Source organism: Fusarium oxysporum, chromosome XII (assembly GCF_013085055.1).
Source record: "Fusarium oxysporum Fo47 chromosome XII, complete sequence".
NCBI classification, from domain to species: Eukaryota; Fungi; Ascomycota; class Sordariomycetes; order Hypocreales; family Nectriaceae; genus Fusarium; species Fusarium oxysporum.
This window is the reverse complement of record NC_072851.1, coordinates 739,287-757,434: the sequence shown is the minus strand read 5'-3', so window position 1 is coordinate 757,434 and position 18,148 is coordinate 739,287. Positions and strand designations below refer to the sequence as shown.

The 18,148-nt window shown below is 48.8% G+C and overlaps 6 protein-coding genes and 1 non-coding gene across 7 annotated transcripts; 4 read left to right on the top strand and 3 right to left on the bottom strand.

Moving 5' to 3' along the window:
- Positions 1-1,307: 1,307 nt before the first annotated feature.
- On the top strand, positions 1,308-2,069 carry FOBCDRAFT_171619 (P-loop containing nucleoside triphosphate hydrolase protein; the record flags this gene model as incomplete). Its single annotated transcript, XM_059608474.1, has 2 exons — positions 1,308-1,442; positions 1,498-2,069. 2 exons carry the CDS (start codon positions 1,308-1,310, stop codon positions 1,942-1,944), a joined length of 582 nt encoding a protein of 193 aa, XP_059466364.1. The 3' UTR covers positions 1,945-2,069.
- A 937-nt stretch (positions 2,070-3,006) lies between these two features.
- FOBCDRAFT_t301 lies at positions 3,007-3,078 on the top strand. Its single transcript has one exon. It is a non-coding gene; the product is annotated as a tRNA-Gln (tRNA).
- Positions 3,079-4,796: 1,718 nt separating this feature from the next.
- Positions 4,797-6,489, top strand: FOBCDRAFT_254455 (aquaporin-like protein; the record flags this gene model as incomplete). Its single annotated transcript, XM_031193454.3, has 1 exon — positions 4,797-6,489. The coding sequence occupies exon 1, from the start codon at positions 4,826-4,828 to the stop codon at positions 6,485-6,487; it is 1,662 nt and encodes a 553-aa protein (XP_031030075.2). The 5' UTR covers positions 4,797-4,825.
- Positions 6,490-6,640: 151 nt separating this feature from the next.
- FOBCDRAFT_149576 (uncharacterized protein) lies at positions 6,641-8,731 on the bottom strand (the record flags this gene model as incomplete). The annotated part of the gene is made up of 1 exon (XM_031193453.2): positions 6,641-8,731. The coding sequence occupies one exon, from the start codon at positions 8,729-8,731 to the stop codon at positions 6,641-6,643; it is 2,091 nt and encodes a 696-aa protein (XP_031030074.2).
- A 586-nt stretch (positions 8,732-9,317) lies between these two features.
- FOBCDRAFT_265860 (catalase-like domain-containing protein) lies at positions 9,318-11,056 on the bottom strand (the record flags this gene model as incomplete). The annotated part of the gene is made up of 5 exons (XM_031193452.2): positions 9,318-9,445; positions 9,502-9,726; positions 9,776-10,773; positions 10,824-10,993; positions 11,048-11,056. 5 exons carry the CDS (start codon positions 11,054-11,056, stop codon positions 9,318-9,320), a joined length of 1,530 nt encoding a protein of 509 aa, XP_031030073.2.
- Positions 11,057-11,563: 507 nt separating this feature from the next.
- Positions 11,564-13,658, bottom strand: FOBCDRAFT_265859 (Oxidoreductase, molybdopterin-binding domain-containing protein; the record flags this gene model as incomplete). The annotated part of the gene is made up of 4 exons (XM_054707796.2): positions 12,980-13,658; positions 12,261-12,930; positions 12,058-12,153; positions 11,564-12,006 (listed from the first exon to the last, which is right to left on the bottom strand). Exons 1-4 carry the CDS (start codon positions 13,415-13,417, stop codon positions 11,564-11,566), a joined length of 1,647 nt encoding a protein of 548 aa, XP_054563771.1. The 5' UTR covers positions 13,418-13,658.
- Positions 13,659-15,076: 1,418 nt separating this feature from the next.
- FOBCDRAFT_254452 (S-adenosyl-L-methionine-dependent methyltransferase) lies at positions 15,077-18,113 on the top strand. The gene is made up of 7 exons (XM_059611121.1): positions 15,077-16,033; positions 16,081-16,296; positions 16,885-17,028; positions 17,079-17,164; positions 17,212-17,413; positions 17,462-17,702; positions 17,750-18,113. The coding sequence occupies exons 1-7, from the start codon at positions 15,267-15,269 to the stop codon at positions 17,954-17,956; spliced, it is 1,863 nt and encodes a 620-aa protein (XP_059468167.1). The 5' UTR covers positions 15,077-15,266; the 3' UTR covers positions 17,957-18,113.
- The last annotated feature ends 35 nt before the right edge of the window (positions 18,114-18,148 follow it).

Below are 18,148 nucleotides of genomic sequence, written 5' to 3'. Positions count from 1 at the left end.
TTACTATTGGTTCGGGAAATGCCCGCCGTCGTGGCAGGGCGCGCCACATGCAAGGGCGCGATTTGATGACGGTCAAACGTGATGCTACCCTAGAGAAGAAGAGACACGTGGAATTGATCAGCAGTGAATGTTTCTGCTTTGTTGTTACTCACATGGCTGTTGGTTGCATTCATGAGTCTACTGGAAGGTGATCGGCAGAGGTCATTTCTCTTGGAATGCTAGGCTTTGAACACCGAGCAACACAAAGGATTTGAACGGGTTAACGGAGATGAACGCCGTGTTATAGCAGGAATCACCCATCCAATCGTACGCCCAGACTATAAGGCTGATCCAGCTCGTGGTTGTGCTCAAAAAGGCAATTACCCATCCTGTCCATTCGTATACTGCGCAGAGGCCAGCACTTCATATTATCCAGAGTAATAAATCCCTCGACGCATTGGTAATCACATAAATGAATGGCAGGATCTAGACTCTTGTTGGTAGTTTCTACGTCCACAGTGATAGATATGCTAACAAAATGGGCCGATTTCTCTTCTCCACTTACCTCCGTGACCCAGTTCTGTCAACGCTCCTTTTTTCTCCATGAAGAGCAAGGATATGGGCGCTTGTTATCAATCATCTAGAATCTGACCTGAAACAGTGCTATCAGTGGTTATTTCCGATTGCAAAGGCATGCCAGACTGGTTGCTTCACCAGCTGTTGGGCGAGCGCGGCCGGTACATTTCAGCATTAGGTGAGATTAAGCATAGAAGGATTAGAATAAATGTTTCACGATATTGTTGCGTCAATCAGCTCGTTTCAGCTGTGACGCTGCTGAGATGCGCGTTAAACGTGATGCATTGCGATGCCTCTTCAGGGTCGTGGATTGATGGCTGATATCCTCTCGGGTATCTCGGTCCCCGTACCAAAGATTGGGAAAAGGACAGAGATTGATGGAGATTGGAAATGAGTAATTCGGGTCCATTGATGGTCCGTGATGACAATGTCGATCAACGAGGGAGGGCGAAGTGATGTTTCAGAATGGTTGTCCTACCCTATGCCTTCATTGTGAATACGATCGTGGACTTGGCAACCATCATGTTGGCGATTGGCGTGCCGTGGAGGAATTGGTATAGAAACTGATCGAAATGCGAGAAAATTGGATGACATGCGTAATGAATCAACGGTCTTGAGCAAAATCGGGGATCACTATGACGTCAAGTTGGTTCAGCACCAAACTTGCTCTCAGCCATTCGAACAATGTGATAGTGCAACAGAAACATCTTGCTTGACGTTCAATCACTCCTCAGCTTTCAGAAATCTACAAAATGAGTGATCTCAAGAGACCAGAAGTAAAGCCAGTGCCCAAAGGACACCGATGGATCCTTTTCGTCTCGGGCCCGACAGCATCCGGCAAGACTTCAGTCGCCAAGTTCATAGCAGAGAAGCTCGATCTCAAATTCGTCGAAGGCGATGATGTGTGCAGCCCTCCCACATGAACTCGAATATACTAACCAGTTTCAGTTCCATCCAAAAACCAACATCGAGAAAATGAGCCACGGCCAACCCCTCACCGATCAAGACCGCTACGGCTGGCTGCAAGCTCTCCACGAACACGCCACTCACCATCCCATCGGTCCAGGAACAGAACATCTCGTCGTCACCTGCTCAGCACTTAAGCGCCAGTACCGTGATATGCTCCGCGAAGGATCTGATAAAGCCGGTGATTTGCGAGTGCACTTCTTACATCTTGATGCACCGGAAGAAGTGCTCACAAAACGAGCTGCTGCGAGGAAGGGACATTTTGCAGGACCTGCGCTTGTGCATAGCCAGTTTGAGGTTCTGGAGAGGCCGACGGAGGATGAGAAGGATGTTTTGATCGTCAGTGTTGATCAGTCGGTTGAAGATGTTCAGAGGGAGGCGTTGGAGAGAGTTAAGGAGCTGTTGGATGATGACCCTGAGTGATCAAACAGAGATCATTTGAAAACATGTTAGATTGTAAATAGCTGCGAGAACTTTCAACAGTGCAACTTGAAATTGCTTATGGTTTTGGGAGTCTTAGGCTTCGCAGTTTCAACCTCTTCCAAAGGCCTAACTATTCACAATACTGCTGCACAAGACTATATGAACCGCCACGCCTAACGTGTCTCCAAATTGCAATTGATAAACGAGGTCATAATAAGCTTTCCGACTCTCTGCCAATTGATTGCACAATGGCAGCATCCTATCAAAACTCAGATTGCTGTCAAGCCTTGCAACCTCAACCTGCAAGAAGATTCAATCAACACCAAAACAACAACGCCTCACCTCAGTTTCCAACCGCCACCTCCCCAGGGCAGTAACCAAAAACAAATAATTCAACACACCTAAAAAAGCTTCAATCAACCTTTACATCATACCACGCTTGATTCATCCATCGCTATGCGCCAGGAACAAAGGGTGGTTATGTCGCCTTGCGATGGATGAATCACGCATGATACGATATAAAGGTAGATTGAAGTTTGGCAAAAACATACAACAGCGGGGATTCGCTGGTCGTCACCGACCCAACTACTAATCCGCCGGTTAGTGGCTTGACTATGGGAGAGCAGACGGGATCCCGTATTTTCCACTACCTATGGTCGTATGTAACAGCCATGCTGTGGTGTCAGCCTATATGCGGAAGCGGGATCGAATACCAGCGTCGCGCATCTCCAACAGCCGCCCGATCGGTCCTCTGGCACAGTACCGATGCCACCAAAACAAAGCTTGTATCTCGGATGCTCCAAGCCGCTGTGACGTGCACCTCAAACTTTTCACACCGGAACAATAATTGAAATGATCAATTGTGAGGAAAGACATCCGCTATGGTGAGCGTGCCATGAAGCAGTTGAGCCGGTAACCGCACCTCCGCAACGGCATAAACGAGATGGTTGCAAGCGAGTTTGTGCGTGCAGTGCAGGTAGATCAGTAAAGCCGCGCGCTGTCGGGTGCTGGGAACGCTGAGAAATCGGATTTGCGCCTGAAACCTGCACCAATTAGAACACTGGTTTCGTGGTCTAACGGTTATGACTGCGGATTCTGATTCCGCCAGCGAGGGTTCGACTCCCTCCGAGACCTTTCCTTTTGCTCTTCGGCATAGTGTCCCCTTTTTTGTTTTTCATTCTTGCTTTCATGAAAGATTCTAACAAGATGAGCTCAGGAATTTTAATCCGGTATGTGATCTAGAGGATTTAAAAGCTCTAGTATTATTTGGCATAATTGCCATTCTGTACATGCTGACAATGCGAAATGGACAATAATGATGAATGCAAGGAGAAGAACATCTAAACGTTGGTGCTGGCCAGGATATGCTGTCCAAACAGATACCTGAAGTTTGGGTAGCTACACTTTGATGTAAAGAGCATCTTCAGGACACCCAGACTACAGAGGATTGAGAACAAAGAGAACAAAGAATTCACAGGTGTTCCAATATTGATTACATAAAGCAATTCAACGGCTTTTAGTAGTAACTTGATCCAGATCTGGCTAGGCGATGAGTTCAATCAACCATGCTATGATCCCCAGGGTGAACATGCGTCAGCGAGTTGAGAATGCTTCACGTAGGCACTGGAGACCGTTCACATGCAGTAACGCAGGGCAAATGCCCATTGCTTGTAATTAGATTGGGATTTATGACGAACAGACCCTGGTTGCTTCGCTTCCTTCATTGTTCTTGGAGAACATTGCCGGTGTTAGGGGGCACTAAGGATAGAGAACAACGCCAGGCCAGTTCCCCTTTCACTCCTTCAGCCCTTATAGCCCCTGAAAGCTTGGGGAATTGCTTCCAGTCTAGACTTGTTAGTTGTCTCAGAAATGAGGTGCAAGACAAGAAGGACACAAGTAGTTGCAGATGTTCTGTACCTTTCGAAGCTCAATCACACAAAAGGATTTCTCAAACAATGACCCGTACAACAGTTGGTGAAATTGATAAAGGGGATCTAACTGAAGAAATGGCCAACAGTTGAGGCGGCAACTATTTTAAATTACCATATCGCGAATTTCCGTGAAGGTGAAGACTACAATACTTTGAACCGTCTTCACTTGATAATTCTCTTCGCACAAGGAGCCTCTTCCCGGTACCCAAGGCTTACCATCTCTCAATTACTGGCTTGTCACACTGAACGACTTCGGATGTTTTGATGTTGATCTGACGCAGCAAGAGAGCCGTCCTGGTATGAGACTTGACGTGGATTAGCGTGTATATGTATCGAGGTTTACAAGACTGGAGGTCATGATACCGTCTCAAACAAATGTCTAGTAGTTCGAGATTTGGCAATGCTAGCTATTATGATGTATGATGCCAAGAACGACTGTGGCATGCGGTGAGAAGCCAAGCGTACAAAACAAGAATACTCCAGACAATCCAACAGAAAGACGCAACAAGGTGATAAAATGATCCACAAATAATACCCTTATCCTCTCTATAAAGCATCCAAGAAATGCTGACCAGGAACAATCCAAATTTTCATCCTTGCCTCCAAGGAAGAGTCATGGAATACGTAGCATTGAGCACCTCATTCGGCCAACTACCTTTCCCAGAACAGAAAGTTTCAGGAACATCACACCCTCAAAGGGGCAATATTCTCGATCTCAAGATCGCGACCCAATTTAAGCGGTTGACAGGCCCGCAAATAAGAGATTTTAGCGGCGAAACCGTGCGGCTCAAGTGTCCACACTTGGAGAGAAACCTCCGGTTGACGTTAGAGTGGAGGATAAACGTCATTGTTATAACGATTCATTTACATGTACCTGAATCATATAAAAGCTCTGAATCCAGGTTTTACAGTGGGAATGAACAAGAATCTACTGAGTTTGAGCGTTTACAATGACTGGACATCAGGATCAGAATCATGATTATTTTTCGAAACCCACGACGCCCTCAACGCCGGGACAAGTGCATCTTGGGAACGTCGCAAGCAGAATCCCCAGCACCATCTCGGACCGAGAAACAGGAGAACCCGACCGTGCAAAGTCAACGCACTCAAGACGGCGTGAACTTCATGGATTACCATCCAGTTTCGTGTCGCGAATGAGCAAGCGACCAATCAGCTCAAGGCGCTTCACAAGAATGTCCAGCGGGAACAGTACAGCGCGCCCTACAGCAGAACAACATGCATCCCAGTATCATACATATGCCCCTGTCGAAGAGGGCTACTATGAAGAGAACCCTTGGTTCGGCGAGGCCGGCAAGAAGCCCATCTTCAGTCTTGGAAAACCTCTTCCCCACCGCGTTCGTCGCAGGGTGGTGAAACCGATCAAACCGGATGGAAAAGTTGATGAAGAGATGGCCATCGTCAAAGAGGAATCTGAAGATACACCCGCAGGGTACGCCTCGCGTACCACTTCAGGCCAGCCATACCGAACGCATACTCAAACCAGTATCGCATCACGCGAAATGCAGAACCAGCAGAGTCGAACTACAGCAGCTGGCGTTGCGCACAACGAGAAGCGAAATGATGCAGGACAGCCGGTATTTGACTATGTCCCTGGCGAAGCAACACCTGCAGCAACACCATCGTATCATGACCCCGCATCAAGAGTTGCTTCTCATCAGCAAAGTAACAACCAACCAGATTACAAGATTGACGGTGAACCTTTGGGTCAGCAGGAGAAGCCAGAGGTTGAAGCTGGTGAGACGGATCCGAATGAGATGAGGAACTGGTGGGCTAGGATACGAGCGAAGCACCCTGAGCCACTTGCTGAATTCCTTGCTACTTCTGTTGCGATATTCTTAGGCCTCACTGGTACTCTGTCTGTGAATCTCTCAGCAAAACAGTCGCAGTCTTATGGAACTTATGAGACTTCATGCTGGGCGTGGGGCTTTGCCTGGATGTTCGGCATCTATCTAGGCGGCGGTGTATCAGGAGCGCACATGAACCCAGCCATTTCCATCTCGCTGTCGCTATTCCGTGGTTTTCCGTGGCGGCAGTGTTTCATCTACATCCTCGCCCAATTCATCGCTAGCATCGTCGCCGGAGCACTCGCATATGGTATCTACGCCGATTCAATCCACTACGTCGATCCCGAGATGGACGGAATGTCAAAGACTTTCTTTTCAACACCTCGAGAATGGGTATCCCTCCAATCCGCATTCTTCAACCAAGTCGTCGGCAGCGCCATCATGATGATCGCAGTATTCGCACTAGGTGATGATCAGAACAACCCACCCGGCGCTGGCATGCATGCCCTGGTACTCGGCTTTCTGGTAACTACCCTCAAGTTCACCCTCGGCTACAACATCGGGTCTGCGCTGAACCCTGCCTCTGATTTCGGACCGAGAGTTGTTGCGTATGCGGTTGGATATCGCGGGTCAAATGTGTTTCACAGCGGATGGTGGTTTTACGGGCCTTGGGCAGCGACGTTGATAGGGTCTGTGGTTGGATGTGCGCTGTATGATGGGTTTGTGTTTGTTGGAAGTGAGAGCCCGATCAACTTTCGGTTTAGTAAGGAAATTAAGAATAGGGCGAATAAGTTGTTGAAAGATTAGACTAGCTATAGATTTGTTCCATGTTTCATTACCACCAACTGCCATCTCAGTGACTTCCACTAGTCTGCTGGACTGTCCTTTGTGTCCAACATCTATTGGATTTGCTTTGCACACGATGTATCTAGGCGCACGGACTAACAGAAGTACTCAATATCAGGCACTCGCCATGGGACCAGCACTGCTCTTTCGTTGCGTGTCTTCCTCATTCCTGAACTCATACACTCTACCCTCATGCTCACCCTCGACCAGCCAAGCTCTAATCTTATTATCTCGCCTGCAACCTTTCAAGCTCACACCCTTAGTCGCGACCGCAATTGACGAGAAAGTAACCTCCGGCAACTCCTCTACTCCATCTTGCCTCATGGCCTTCATCCCATATGCCACGCCAACAGCTACAATGACAAACGAAACAGCATATACACTGACCAGAACTTTTCTCTGATAAGAGAAGTATCCCACCGTCGTTCTTCTGATGCAGGGATACTCCGTCCCATTTTTCACAGGTCGTGTTCCAGACGGTTCATCTGGGTTTGCCGCCCACGATACAATAAGCAATTGTGTATCCGACAACAACGAAATGATCAAATTCTCATACAACCTCCGTATCTGACTCTCAAAATCAGGGACAGGAAGAAACTCATGCCGCCCAACCAACTTCGACGTCATGATCTCGGTACTCTTCCCTTTATCAGGAAGTGATAAGCCCCCATGCAGTAATTCTCGTAACTTTAGCCCCAGCGAGTGAAACGCTGCAATGCGTTGATAATTTCTCCAATCTTTGGGATACACGTAGTTCTCTTGTGGTTCCGCGACAGTCTTGTCCAACGTTCCGTCGTCAGCTGAGTCGTCCACATATGTCGTATTGATGACCTTGCGCAGATACTCCCGATTGGTAACGTTGTACGACTGGAAGCCCTGCGTGTATGTCAGGCTAACTGTGTAGTTGACCTGCCAGTGCTCGCAAGCCGAAATAATGGGTGTAAAATCTGTGTCCCATCCTTTTTGGCTGCTGTTTTCAGCGTGTTTGACCAGTACATCGTCGACTGTAACATAGCCTAGCCATATGATGGGCTCTGTTCTGAAAGCACCAAGATTCTCGGGGAACGGAAGTGTCTGCAATGGTCGATTGAAGTATTTTTCATGCACAATCTGGCGTTCGGAGTAGTCTCCCTCGTCGGCAACACAATTGTAAGTATTCCAACCCTCAGGAATCATCCTGCTCATGTTGAACGGGGCATCCCTGCCGTTGAACTGCTTGACGGTCGAGTTAGTGCCGTTGGCGAGTTGCTCACACTTATATCCCGGGCCGGTGAAGTGGATAACCGTTGAACAATCCCATCCTTTCCCGCAGATTTCATTGGCGACATCGTCTCTCTGAAGCGCCTGCCCTCCTGTAAGAACTCTGGAAGAGATCTCTTCGAGGTATGCACTCGGACTGATCCAAAAGTCAAAGACATCCGGCCCATCCTCATCTGGTAAGGTATCGTTGTACCATGATATTCTGGCCCCTTGCATTATCTCCTCGCCATCTGCCTTTCTCCCGTGAGTCCACTTCTTCTTCGCCTCGTGGTTGAAGTTGAGGGTCCGGACGTTATGGCATGTCCTATCCTCATGCCTGACGACGCTCAGAGTCGCCGAAGTGAAGATGACCACGAACGGCGATATCCACATATAAAGCGCGAGAAGCATAACAAACCATGACTTCTTCCATGCCTCAGCGTTGAGAAGCTCAATGGCATTATGTGCTGCACCAAAGAGCGAGTCAACAGCATGCACGGAGAAGCTCCGATGAGCGACAGACGTCCAAGCAATTTGTTGGTAAGCTAGTGAGACTGCAATAGCAAAGTTTGCTTTCGAGACAAAGGCGAGAGACTGCCCGAGTCGAAGCCACCAGATTTGATTCTTGGCTTCTTTACCAAAGAGATGATTGTTGAGAGTGTCGTGACCAACAGCAGCTGCGATGCCGAAGACAAGACATGCGACCATTAACCATCTGCTCTTGAGAATATTCGACCAAGTTGAGGAACATTGAGAGTCAATAGCTGTAACGGTTTGGTTGGGTTCCTGGTGGGGATTCAGAAGCCTAGTCTCGCTGGTGGTCGTGCCCTGCCAGGCTGGAGGAGATAAAGAGTGAAGTAATGGAGAATGCTGGATGGAACTACCTTCGGATGGAGACCAAGTTGATGCCGATCTGAGGTCTTTCTTATGGTCAGACTCTGGGGGACGAGAGACATCATTCTCCATTTTTGAACGGGACTCAATCTGATCGAAGAGTTGAAGAGGAAAGATCTACATAGACCATGGACCGCTACAGGCATAATCAAGACTGAGAGGAAAATTTAAATCACATTTTGGTGAATTAGTGGCTATGTATTGCGGCCTTCCATCGAGCCATGCCAGGCTGATACATACGCACTGCATACCAAACTCGACAGATAGTTTAGCTTCGGCCTCTTTTAATCTGACGTGCAGGTGAATACGAGAGTGACGGAAATATGATCATGGCAGTTCATGGAACACAGCAGTGGGCATGCTGTTAATTGGGTATTGACCAAGGAACTATCCTCGGCAAAGGTTACTGCATCTATTCTTAGGGCGCATGAGTTACCCAACGGTCGGAAAGGCCTTTAGCCCCCAACTCACTTTGTTTCCCCCATGAAATACGCCCAGATTCGTATGATATGGAGTTCCACGACCCTTCGTGCGACTTAAGATAAGAGCAGCAGCTCGGTCTCCGTAAGAGAGAACTGCCTGTCGAAAAAAAGCGATACCATAGCCTCAACAGGGTATTCCTGTATTAGTTGGGCAGTATTTACTTTTTCCTGGCGCATCACTTGCGCCTCGATGCCAGCACAGTCTGACTGGGCGGTGCCTTGGAATGGTCAAAGTTCCCAGTCAACTTCTTCAATTTCTCCCCGAGTCTCTTCGAAATCTCTTCATCAACATTTGCCCACATTCCTGTCACACTGTTAGTCCGATTCCACCAAATTCTTGTCAAGGGGTTTGCAACTTACCAACTGTTGCCTCCTGAACCTCTGGAAGTGCCTTGTTGACGTGTCCAGACAGGTTGTTCAAAAAGACTTCATCTTCGCCGTTATCCTTGAAGATCTTCCATAGATTACGCGGCTGTTCCCAATCTTCTTCTTCGACGTCGGAGGAATAAGCTTGGACTCTGCCAACCCATTCGCTGTGTGCGACATCTGCGGGGCCACTTTTGACCTTGCGGAATGAGGAGCGAACTGTACTTATTAGAATTTATTGAAGCTCCTGTTCAACAAGATCACATACCATAATCGGGATCAGAGCCGTAGTTGCCGTCAAGGCGCATCGGTCCATCTCTCTGATACGGTGAGTATGCGTCCAGAGGTCGATTGCATGGAAGTTGCTGATAATTGGGCCCAACGCGATAGCGTGCAGCATCGGGATAACTGAACATTCTCGCATGCAGCATGATATCAGCCGAGGGTGCAATACCAGGGATCAAAGTTGAAGGCGAGAAAGCAGCCTGTTCGATATCATGGAAGTGGTTCTCTGGGTTCTTGTTCAACACAAGCTTTCCAACAGGAATAAGAGGATAGTCCTTGTGAGGCCAGATCTTGGTGATGTCGAAGATGTTCCACTTGTAAGTTTCAGCCTCTTTGGGATCCATGACCTGAAGATACATAGTCCATGAAGGATAGTCGCCTCTCTCAATAGAGTTGTACATATCCTTGACATGATAGTCCGGCTCTTCGCCTGCAAGACGCACGGCATCCTCTTGAGAGAGATTCTTGATGCCGGCATCAGGCTTGAAGTGGATCTTGACATATTTGAAAGATCCATCTTCGGGCTTACCAAACTTGAACGTGTGGTTTCCAAAACCATTCACATTCTTGAGAGACTCCGGCACACCTCGAGGTCCGAACAGTTGCATCAGACAGTGAGCGCCTTCTTGGTTGTTGTTGTGAAAGTCCCAAAACATACTCGCATCAGCGACGGCAGTCTGCGGGTGACGTTTATGAGATCTGTTGAGCGAAGGGAACTTAGCTGGATCACGAATGAAGAAAACGGGCAAGTCGTTCCCGACAAAATCCCAGTTTCCTTCCTCTGTCTTCATCTTAAGGGCGAAACCTCTGATGTCACGGAGGGTATCGGAAGATCCCTTTTCGCCAGCTACGGTGGACAGACGAGCAAGGACTTGGGTTTGCTTGCCGATGCGACGGAAAGGTGCTGCTGAACACCAGTCTGTGATATCATGAGTACACTCGAAGTAGCCCCATGCTCCGGCAGCTTTGGCGTGAACAACACTGATATCATTAGTCACGCTTCTCTGTCGAGAAAGGCCGAGGAGACTTACCGTTCAGGAATGCGCTCTCGAGGAAAGTGGGCAAGCGTCTCGATCAATTGCGTGTCTGCCAACAAAGCGAGACCACCGCCTCGAACCTTTGGTCCATGAAGGACGACGGATGAGGTTGGGTCCTCGACGGGCTTGCCCTCTGCGAGGGTATAAACGGGTGCTTCATTCGACTATCATTGTCAGCGATGTAAGTTAACTATACTTTGAAGGCAATTGAAACTCACACCCGACATTTTTGTTTCACTGACAAATGTTTTGTGTCGATTGGTCGTTGAAATGCCAGGCACTGTCCTTATATCCGAGACGTCAGCTCCACAGCCGAATTGTGACGTGATTATTATCAACTCGCGACACAAGTCAAAGGCGTCATAGAGGGCCCTTTATGACTGCATTGTGAGCAACTAGAAACCCATTTCAGCGCTCCTTACCCTGTTCACCTAAATACCGGACCTTTTGCCGCGGTGCTGGGTTGCATTGCAGCCAGCGAGCGGGTTGAACTCGAGAGGCCACCTGCTAGCTTAACGATTTGACCGATGGGTACAGAGGTATCACAAAGCATTCACTTCTCACTGATAGCGGCACCAAAGCTGCGACCGGTATTGAAATCGCTGGGGTTTAAATTGCTCAGTTTACGAAGGTTGATTGTTGTAAACGGAGGGGGAAAGCACTATCTGCTCCTCGACTAGCATATCATAGCCAAGCTTGGATTTTGAGTGACTTTTCTAGGTCGATCACATAATCTAATCATCAAAATCTCTCGGCTCAACATTCGCAACCTCCTTCTCATACTCCTCCAAACTCATGGGCACAAATTCCGTCGGTCTGGTAATAGGCGTAAACCCCTGCCCATGCTCATCAAACTCCCTCAATCTCTTCCTCGTAGCCTCCCTCTTTGCATTCACACTATAAATCTTGACACGATGACAACTACTCGTCACATGCAAGCTCCAATTCCAGCTATGCCGAACCTCCATTGGTTGCGTGTTCAAACTGTTGTCCCAGCATCGAACGACAAGTTCGGTCCAGCCTTCGTGGTCGCAGGGGACTTTGCCAGTGAAGGTTCGCCAGGCGAATTTGTGCTTGGGGGAGAGGTTCTTGATGGGGACGGCGTACCATACGTAGCCGCCGTCGGAGGAGATTTCTACGCGCTCGGGCCAGCGGCCTCCGCCTGAGTATGCCCAGCCTTGAAGAGTCAGAGACCTCCTTGGAATGGAACACGCAATGGGAGACTTACCTTTGACTTCGATCTCACCGTCGTGGACGACAACCTCCTTGTTCCAAGGTGACATGATGGCGCTGCTGACAGGCATCTCCTGGATCTGAATACCCACTGCAAAACAGTCAGCGTCTAATTCGAGGAGTAAAGAAAATGAGACTTGCTGGTTGGAAGCTGGTTATGCTTTCCGGTCTGCTGCTGAAAGTACAGATACTCTCTACTCTGTACCGGAGCAAGACTCGGTTTCTCAATCGCCTTAATCCGATACAGCCACTTGCAACTCCTGGCCCCAATATACCCAAAGACAACCGCCCTCAATGGGAAACCATGAATCTTCGGCAGCGGCTTGTCATTCATCTCCCAAGCCAATATGACTTCATTAGCCTTGACTTTTGACCACGGCACCGAAACAACATAGTTCATGCACTGGCCTCCTTTGAAATACGTATCCGCACCGTAGAGTTCAAGATGCTTGGCACCATATTTCAGACCGCCGCAGTACTTGATGACTTTCTTCAGACTGACGCCTGTCCACTTCGCTGTACCAATAGCACCTTCAGCCCAGGGGGCGTTGATTATTTCGTCGCCTTCGCCTGGATACTCGACGATTTGCTCGAAGCGACGAGTACCGCTGCACTGAATGGTCACCAGTTTGCTGACTCTTGGAAAGATTGATTCATTTTGTAAGTCTGCCAGGGTGAGCGTCTTGGGGTTATTGACGAGCCCATCGAGACGAATGTCGTAGGCGCTTGCTTCGATGTCGGGGATACCACCGTGATTCCGGACGAAATGAAGTTCGTTTGGCATGATGTAGTCTTTGGTCAGAAGGCTTTTGGGCGCTTCTCCGTTGTAAGGAAATTCGAGAAGATGAAGCATTTCCGGGTGTTTTTCCTGCGGCAGTTAGTCATTGCTCATACTCAATCTCTCAGAGGCTATTCACCTTGAGAACAGTCTCCCAACTGATCTGGGGGACTTGATCCAGAACCCCTCCAATGGCTTTATGCCATAACTTCCATCGCTTGCCCTCAAGTACAGGGTTCGTCGCAGGAAGAGGCTCTAACTGGAACTCAGGAGGAGGGGGAAACGTGAAGCGCGAAAAACGTTGGTGAGCTTTGGCCTTCTTCTCTGGGTAGTCCTCCCACTCAACATAACCTTTCCAGCCAGGTCTTTCGTCTTGAACATCGAGATCCGGATCCTCAGGGATATCGGGACCCTTCAGTTCTTCGTGGTCACTTGGGTTGAGCCGATGAGGCTCTGTGTTGATCTGGATGCAGCTCTGGTTACGAATGCCGAGACGAGCTGGCTCGAGTCCTTGCTCTAGCTTCCACTCATCTGGAGCCTGTTGATGGGTTTGTCGGTAAGGAATATCTGGCTGCATTTTGAAACCCCGGTGGTTTGCACTAATTAAACAAAGAGAAAGAAACAAAAAGTTTTATACGAATTTTCTTGCTCACGCGGCATTGTTATAAACTTGATGCGATCACAATTGTGTAGGTCGCATTCTGTAAATTCTGGGCGGAGACCATAGTGACGCCAAGAATTGATGATAAAATCGTCACCAGTTCAAATCAATATCCACATTGGAACTAGGATGCAAGATTGACTGGCGGAAATACGGCCGTGCATGTTCGTTTATCTAGCGATGTAACGGCTTTTCAACGTTTCAATGCATGAACTCCGGCTGACAAATTTGTGCTTCGGGGATATGCCCCAGTTACAGAGTCATTGACGTCGTTGATATGCCGACATTCCGCAAAACCCGAGTTCGTTCAAGAAACCTGTTGATTGCAGCAGAAGACGTCTATGGCATTGCAAGCGGCCAATAACGACGTTGAGAAAACTCATCGCCTTTGTTGACCACTTAGCTGTGTCTGGCGCTTTTCTGAGGTCGCTACACCAAGCGCCGCGCCCGAGACAGTCTTTGACGGCGTCCCCCGAACCTCACTGAGACGAAACAAACTTGTCAAAAATCTATAAAAAGAACTCAATCACATGCCTCTCACCAATACCCATCTCTCACTACCCAAAACGCCAACCATCCAGACCAATCCTCTCTGTGGCGAAGCCCGAAACCAGTGATGATCCCGCCCGCTTTAAACCCGTTCACATTCCTGTCGAGCACGCTACGCAACCGCCCAGCCACAGCAGAATTCCGATCTTTTTCCAAAACCGGGATTTGAGGAATGCGATTTTCAGGGACGTCCCCTTACATTTTCTGTAACGCGTGGCGCTGGGGGATGCAGGAACAGATTATGGGATGGCTTAACGGTTAACGGCAGAGCATTGGTCTAAAGATTTCTCTTTCCGTAGAGAACTTTTAGACCATTAAAGATATTGATAGCAATTGATGTTTTTGGTAAGGTTCAGTATTGATAGCTGAACGGTGACTTTTCTCCGGGGCTGCATTGAACAAAGGTAATTACTGGCCGTCGTACTGTCTGTTCTGCGATCGCTTCAAATGTTCGAGACCAAAGAGCCATGATCGCGCAGCACATGTGCTACCCTACAATCGATCTCTCATTTGACCGTTAATCTTTTTTTGACGTTCTTAGACACTGCGAGAGGGTCCCGAGGTCGTTCCGTGGTATTCCCAGCCCTGGCGGCCATTGTCGCCGACACATGTCTCACATCCAGCCATCTGGATCAATGTGTTCGCCAGCAAAACACCACTTCACTACGTAACGTCAGAGCCTCATGACAATACCAATCATCCAGTTCCAAGTTTCAGATCATGAAAATTGCACCTCCAGCCATCTTGAAAAACTCGTCGCATCAAAAAGTCTTATCCCTTTAACCCCGTGATGCAAACTCACCCATCGCCATGTCTCAATCACGCAGCATATGACCATTTACCAACCACTCTGAAACTTGTGCTCCTACTCGAAAGGCTCACAGAATAACTCACTACATGACAGTGATGCTCACTGAATTTCTTGCCGCTGGTGTTGAGGCTGGTTTGTCTCCCCTTCACATCCCTTGAAGGGTCAACGTTCTAGCCCGCTGCACTAACACGAACCCGCAATCCTCCCTAATTCTCGACTGACCTCTCAACCTTGGCACGTCAAAACCAATATTCCACTTCCTCGAAAATGTATAAAACTAATCGAAAGCCTCACCGTTTTCCTCACTGATTCATTCTCATCACACATTCTTCTATATACATAACAGCAGCCTCTTGGCTTTCCTTTTGTTCTCTATCCCTTCAAACACCAACTCTCCTTCTCACCATGAAACTCTTCAACGCCTTCGCTACAGCGCTCGGTCTAGCTGGTCTAGCCCAAGCCCACATGGAGATGACATATCCTCCCCCCTTCAAGAGCAAATATAACCCCAACGCCGGACAAGACATCGACTACAGCATGACTTCACCTCTCAACGGCGACGGAAGCAACTTTCCCTGCAAGGGATACAACTCTCTTTTCGGCACCGCAGCCGGTGCACCTACCGCTACGTGGCAGGCTGGAAAGTCGTACAGCATCAGCATCGCTGGCGGTGCAGACCACGGAGGCGGTAGTTGCCAGGCCTCACTCTCTTTTGATCGCGGCAAGACTTGGGTCGTTATCCAGTCGTGGATTGGAAATTGCCCCAAGGCGCCAACTTCAAACTTTCAGTTTACTCTTCCGGTTGATACACCAGCTGGAGAAGCTCTTTTCGCTTGGACTTGGTTTAACAAGATTGGAAATCGCGAGATGTATATGAATTGCGCGGCTATTACAGTCAAGGCTGGAAGTGGAACACCAAAGACGCCACTTAAGAAGCGACCTGCTATGTTTGTCGCCAACGTCGGAAAGGGATGCGGAACTACGGAAATGGTTGATCTCATGTTTCCTAACCCGGGACCTGATGTCTCCCTCACCTCGACTAACACTGGACCGCCGGTCGGTCAGTGCCCTGCTGGACCAGGAGTCCAATATCCCTCTGCCAGTCCTTCTCCGACAAAGACAACTACTACAAAGAAGCCGACTACGACTAAGCCACCAGTGAAGTCTACAGCGTAAGTCGCCTTCTCTCTTTGCTTGATCTTGCTAACATGTTTCACAGTCCTGGCGGTGTTTTCATCACTGTTCCCTCAACTACCAAGAAGACGACCCTCAAGTCTACAACCCGCAAGACAACAAGCACCACTACACCGGTCAAGCCCGCACCGACCAAACCCGCCGCTGGTGTCATCGCTCCCGGTACAGCTTGTAAACCCGAGGGCTACTGGAACTGCATCAAGACAGGAACCGCTTTCCAGCGATGTGCTTCTGGTACTTGGTCAGTCGCGATGGCTGTTGCGCCAGGAACAAGATGCGTTCCTGGGCAGAGCATGGAATTCACAATCGAGTATGCCTGATGATTTTATTATGGATTCTTTCTTTGCATTGTCATGTTTCTTATGTTTGATACCTAGAGTAGAGGATAGATAATGAGGCCTTGAATGAAAAATGCAGTCACTTTCCTTAATCAGCCTGAATGCATTACATGTCCCACTCTGTAAAATCTCCGTTATCTTCAAGGGTCCTGCGCCATTTTCCGCACGATGGATGCGGGGCTTGAAAATCGCCCGAGTCCACCTAAAATTACTACGCTTCCCGCCTCGGAATATTCGGGTAGCAACGCTAAAACTTCAACTCTTTGATCATGGCGGAACCAGTGACTACAACGCAAGAACCGATCGAGCCTATTGCCACGCATGAGCGGGCGGAGGAGGAGGATGAGTTTGAGACGTCGGACTTCGACTCGGCGACTTTGTCGTCTAGTTCGACGAGTTTGAACACGAGTATTTACCAGCATGCTTTTGAGAATGGAAGACGGGTGAGTTGGGCGGCTTGGCGAGGTGAGAAGTGTGCTGATTCGGGATAGTATCATCAATATCGTCATGGAACGTATGAGGCCAGAAAGCGCATTGCGGCTTAAGACTGACAAGAGTAGGTATCCTATTCCCAACGATGATGCGGAGCAGAACCGAGACGATATGAAGCATGCCATGATGCTGGAGCTCACCAAGTAGGATACAGCCATTGGATGCGAAGCGACTGAGACACTGACATTTCAAGTGGTAACCTGTTCTTCTCGCCCATCATCGAAAACCCCCAGAAGATTATTGATCTCGCAACCGGAACTGGTATCTGGGCCATCGACGGTAAGTCAGACCGCTCTTTCGCAAGACCTCAAGACTCACCATCCAAGTCGCCGATAAATTCCCCAGCGCATCTGTGACAGGAGTCGATCTCAGTCCCATTCAACCATCATGGGTCCCTCCAAACCTCAAGTTTCTCGTCGACGACATCGAAGACGAATGGATGCACGGCGGTGACTTTGACTTTGTGCACATGCGCTGCATCAGCCCCTGGTTAAAAGACGAAGTCAAGGTTCTTCGTCAAGCACACGAGTACGCTCACCCATCTTCCCCCCCTGCATCTCATCTCACATGAGACAGGCACATGAAGCCTGGCGCCTGGATCGAAATCCAAGAACTCGATGCCCGCGCCAATTGCGATGACGGCTCCCTAGCCCCAGACGCCCCTCTCGCCAAATTCTTCGACACCGCTGAACAAGCCGTAGCCAGTTTCGGCATGAAGTTTCGTGCAGGTGAGAACTTGCGCGAACCTCTTGAGAAGGCGGGCTTCACCAACGTCTCCTGCAAAGTCCTCAAAGTCCCCATCGGAACATGGGCAAAGGTAAATACCTCGAGCAATCTTGACACGAATGAGCTGACAACCGGTAGGATAAAAAGCTTCGCCTCATTGGATTGTACCTCAAGACCGCGGTCAACGACATGTTCGGCGCCATGGCTGCGAAGCCGCTGCGCAAGATCTTGGGGCCTGAAGAGATTGAGGTATTCTTGGCTGATGCGAGAAAGGATTTGAACAATGTGAATATTCATTCATATGAGAAGTATTACTTCTGGATGGGACAGAAGGCGGCAGAGTAGAGGGGTTGGTAGAATAAGAAGCCTTGGAAAAAGCTCTCGTGCGATCTCAGTTCTCTGTAGCCACGCGTACTTTGGAGCGATCTCGGTAAAGAATATCTGAGTTATCTGTTGCTTTCAATACCAAGTGAGAGCTACCGCAGCCTCTTTTTGCAATCAATATTGTCAGGGTCTTCTTCATGGTGATTGGTTCAA

Excerpts from the sequence above, each read along its gene's own strand:
- FOBCDRAFT_254452 (XM_059611121.1), top strand. The coding sequence starts at position 15,267 with ATGAAACTCTTCAACGCCTTCGCTACAGCGCTCGGTCTAGCTGGTCTA. Across the intron at positions 17,165-17,211 it reads TGGTATCTGGGCCATCGACG|TCGCCGATAAATTCCCCAGC; the intron begins GTAAGTCAGACC and ends TCACCATCCAAG. Across the intron at positions 17,703-17,749 it reads CCATCGGAACATGGGCAAAG|GATAAAAAGCTTCGCCTCAT; the intron begins GTAAATACCTCG and ends GACAACCGGTAG.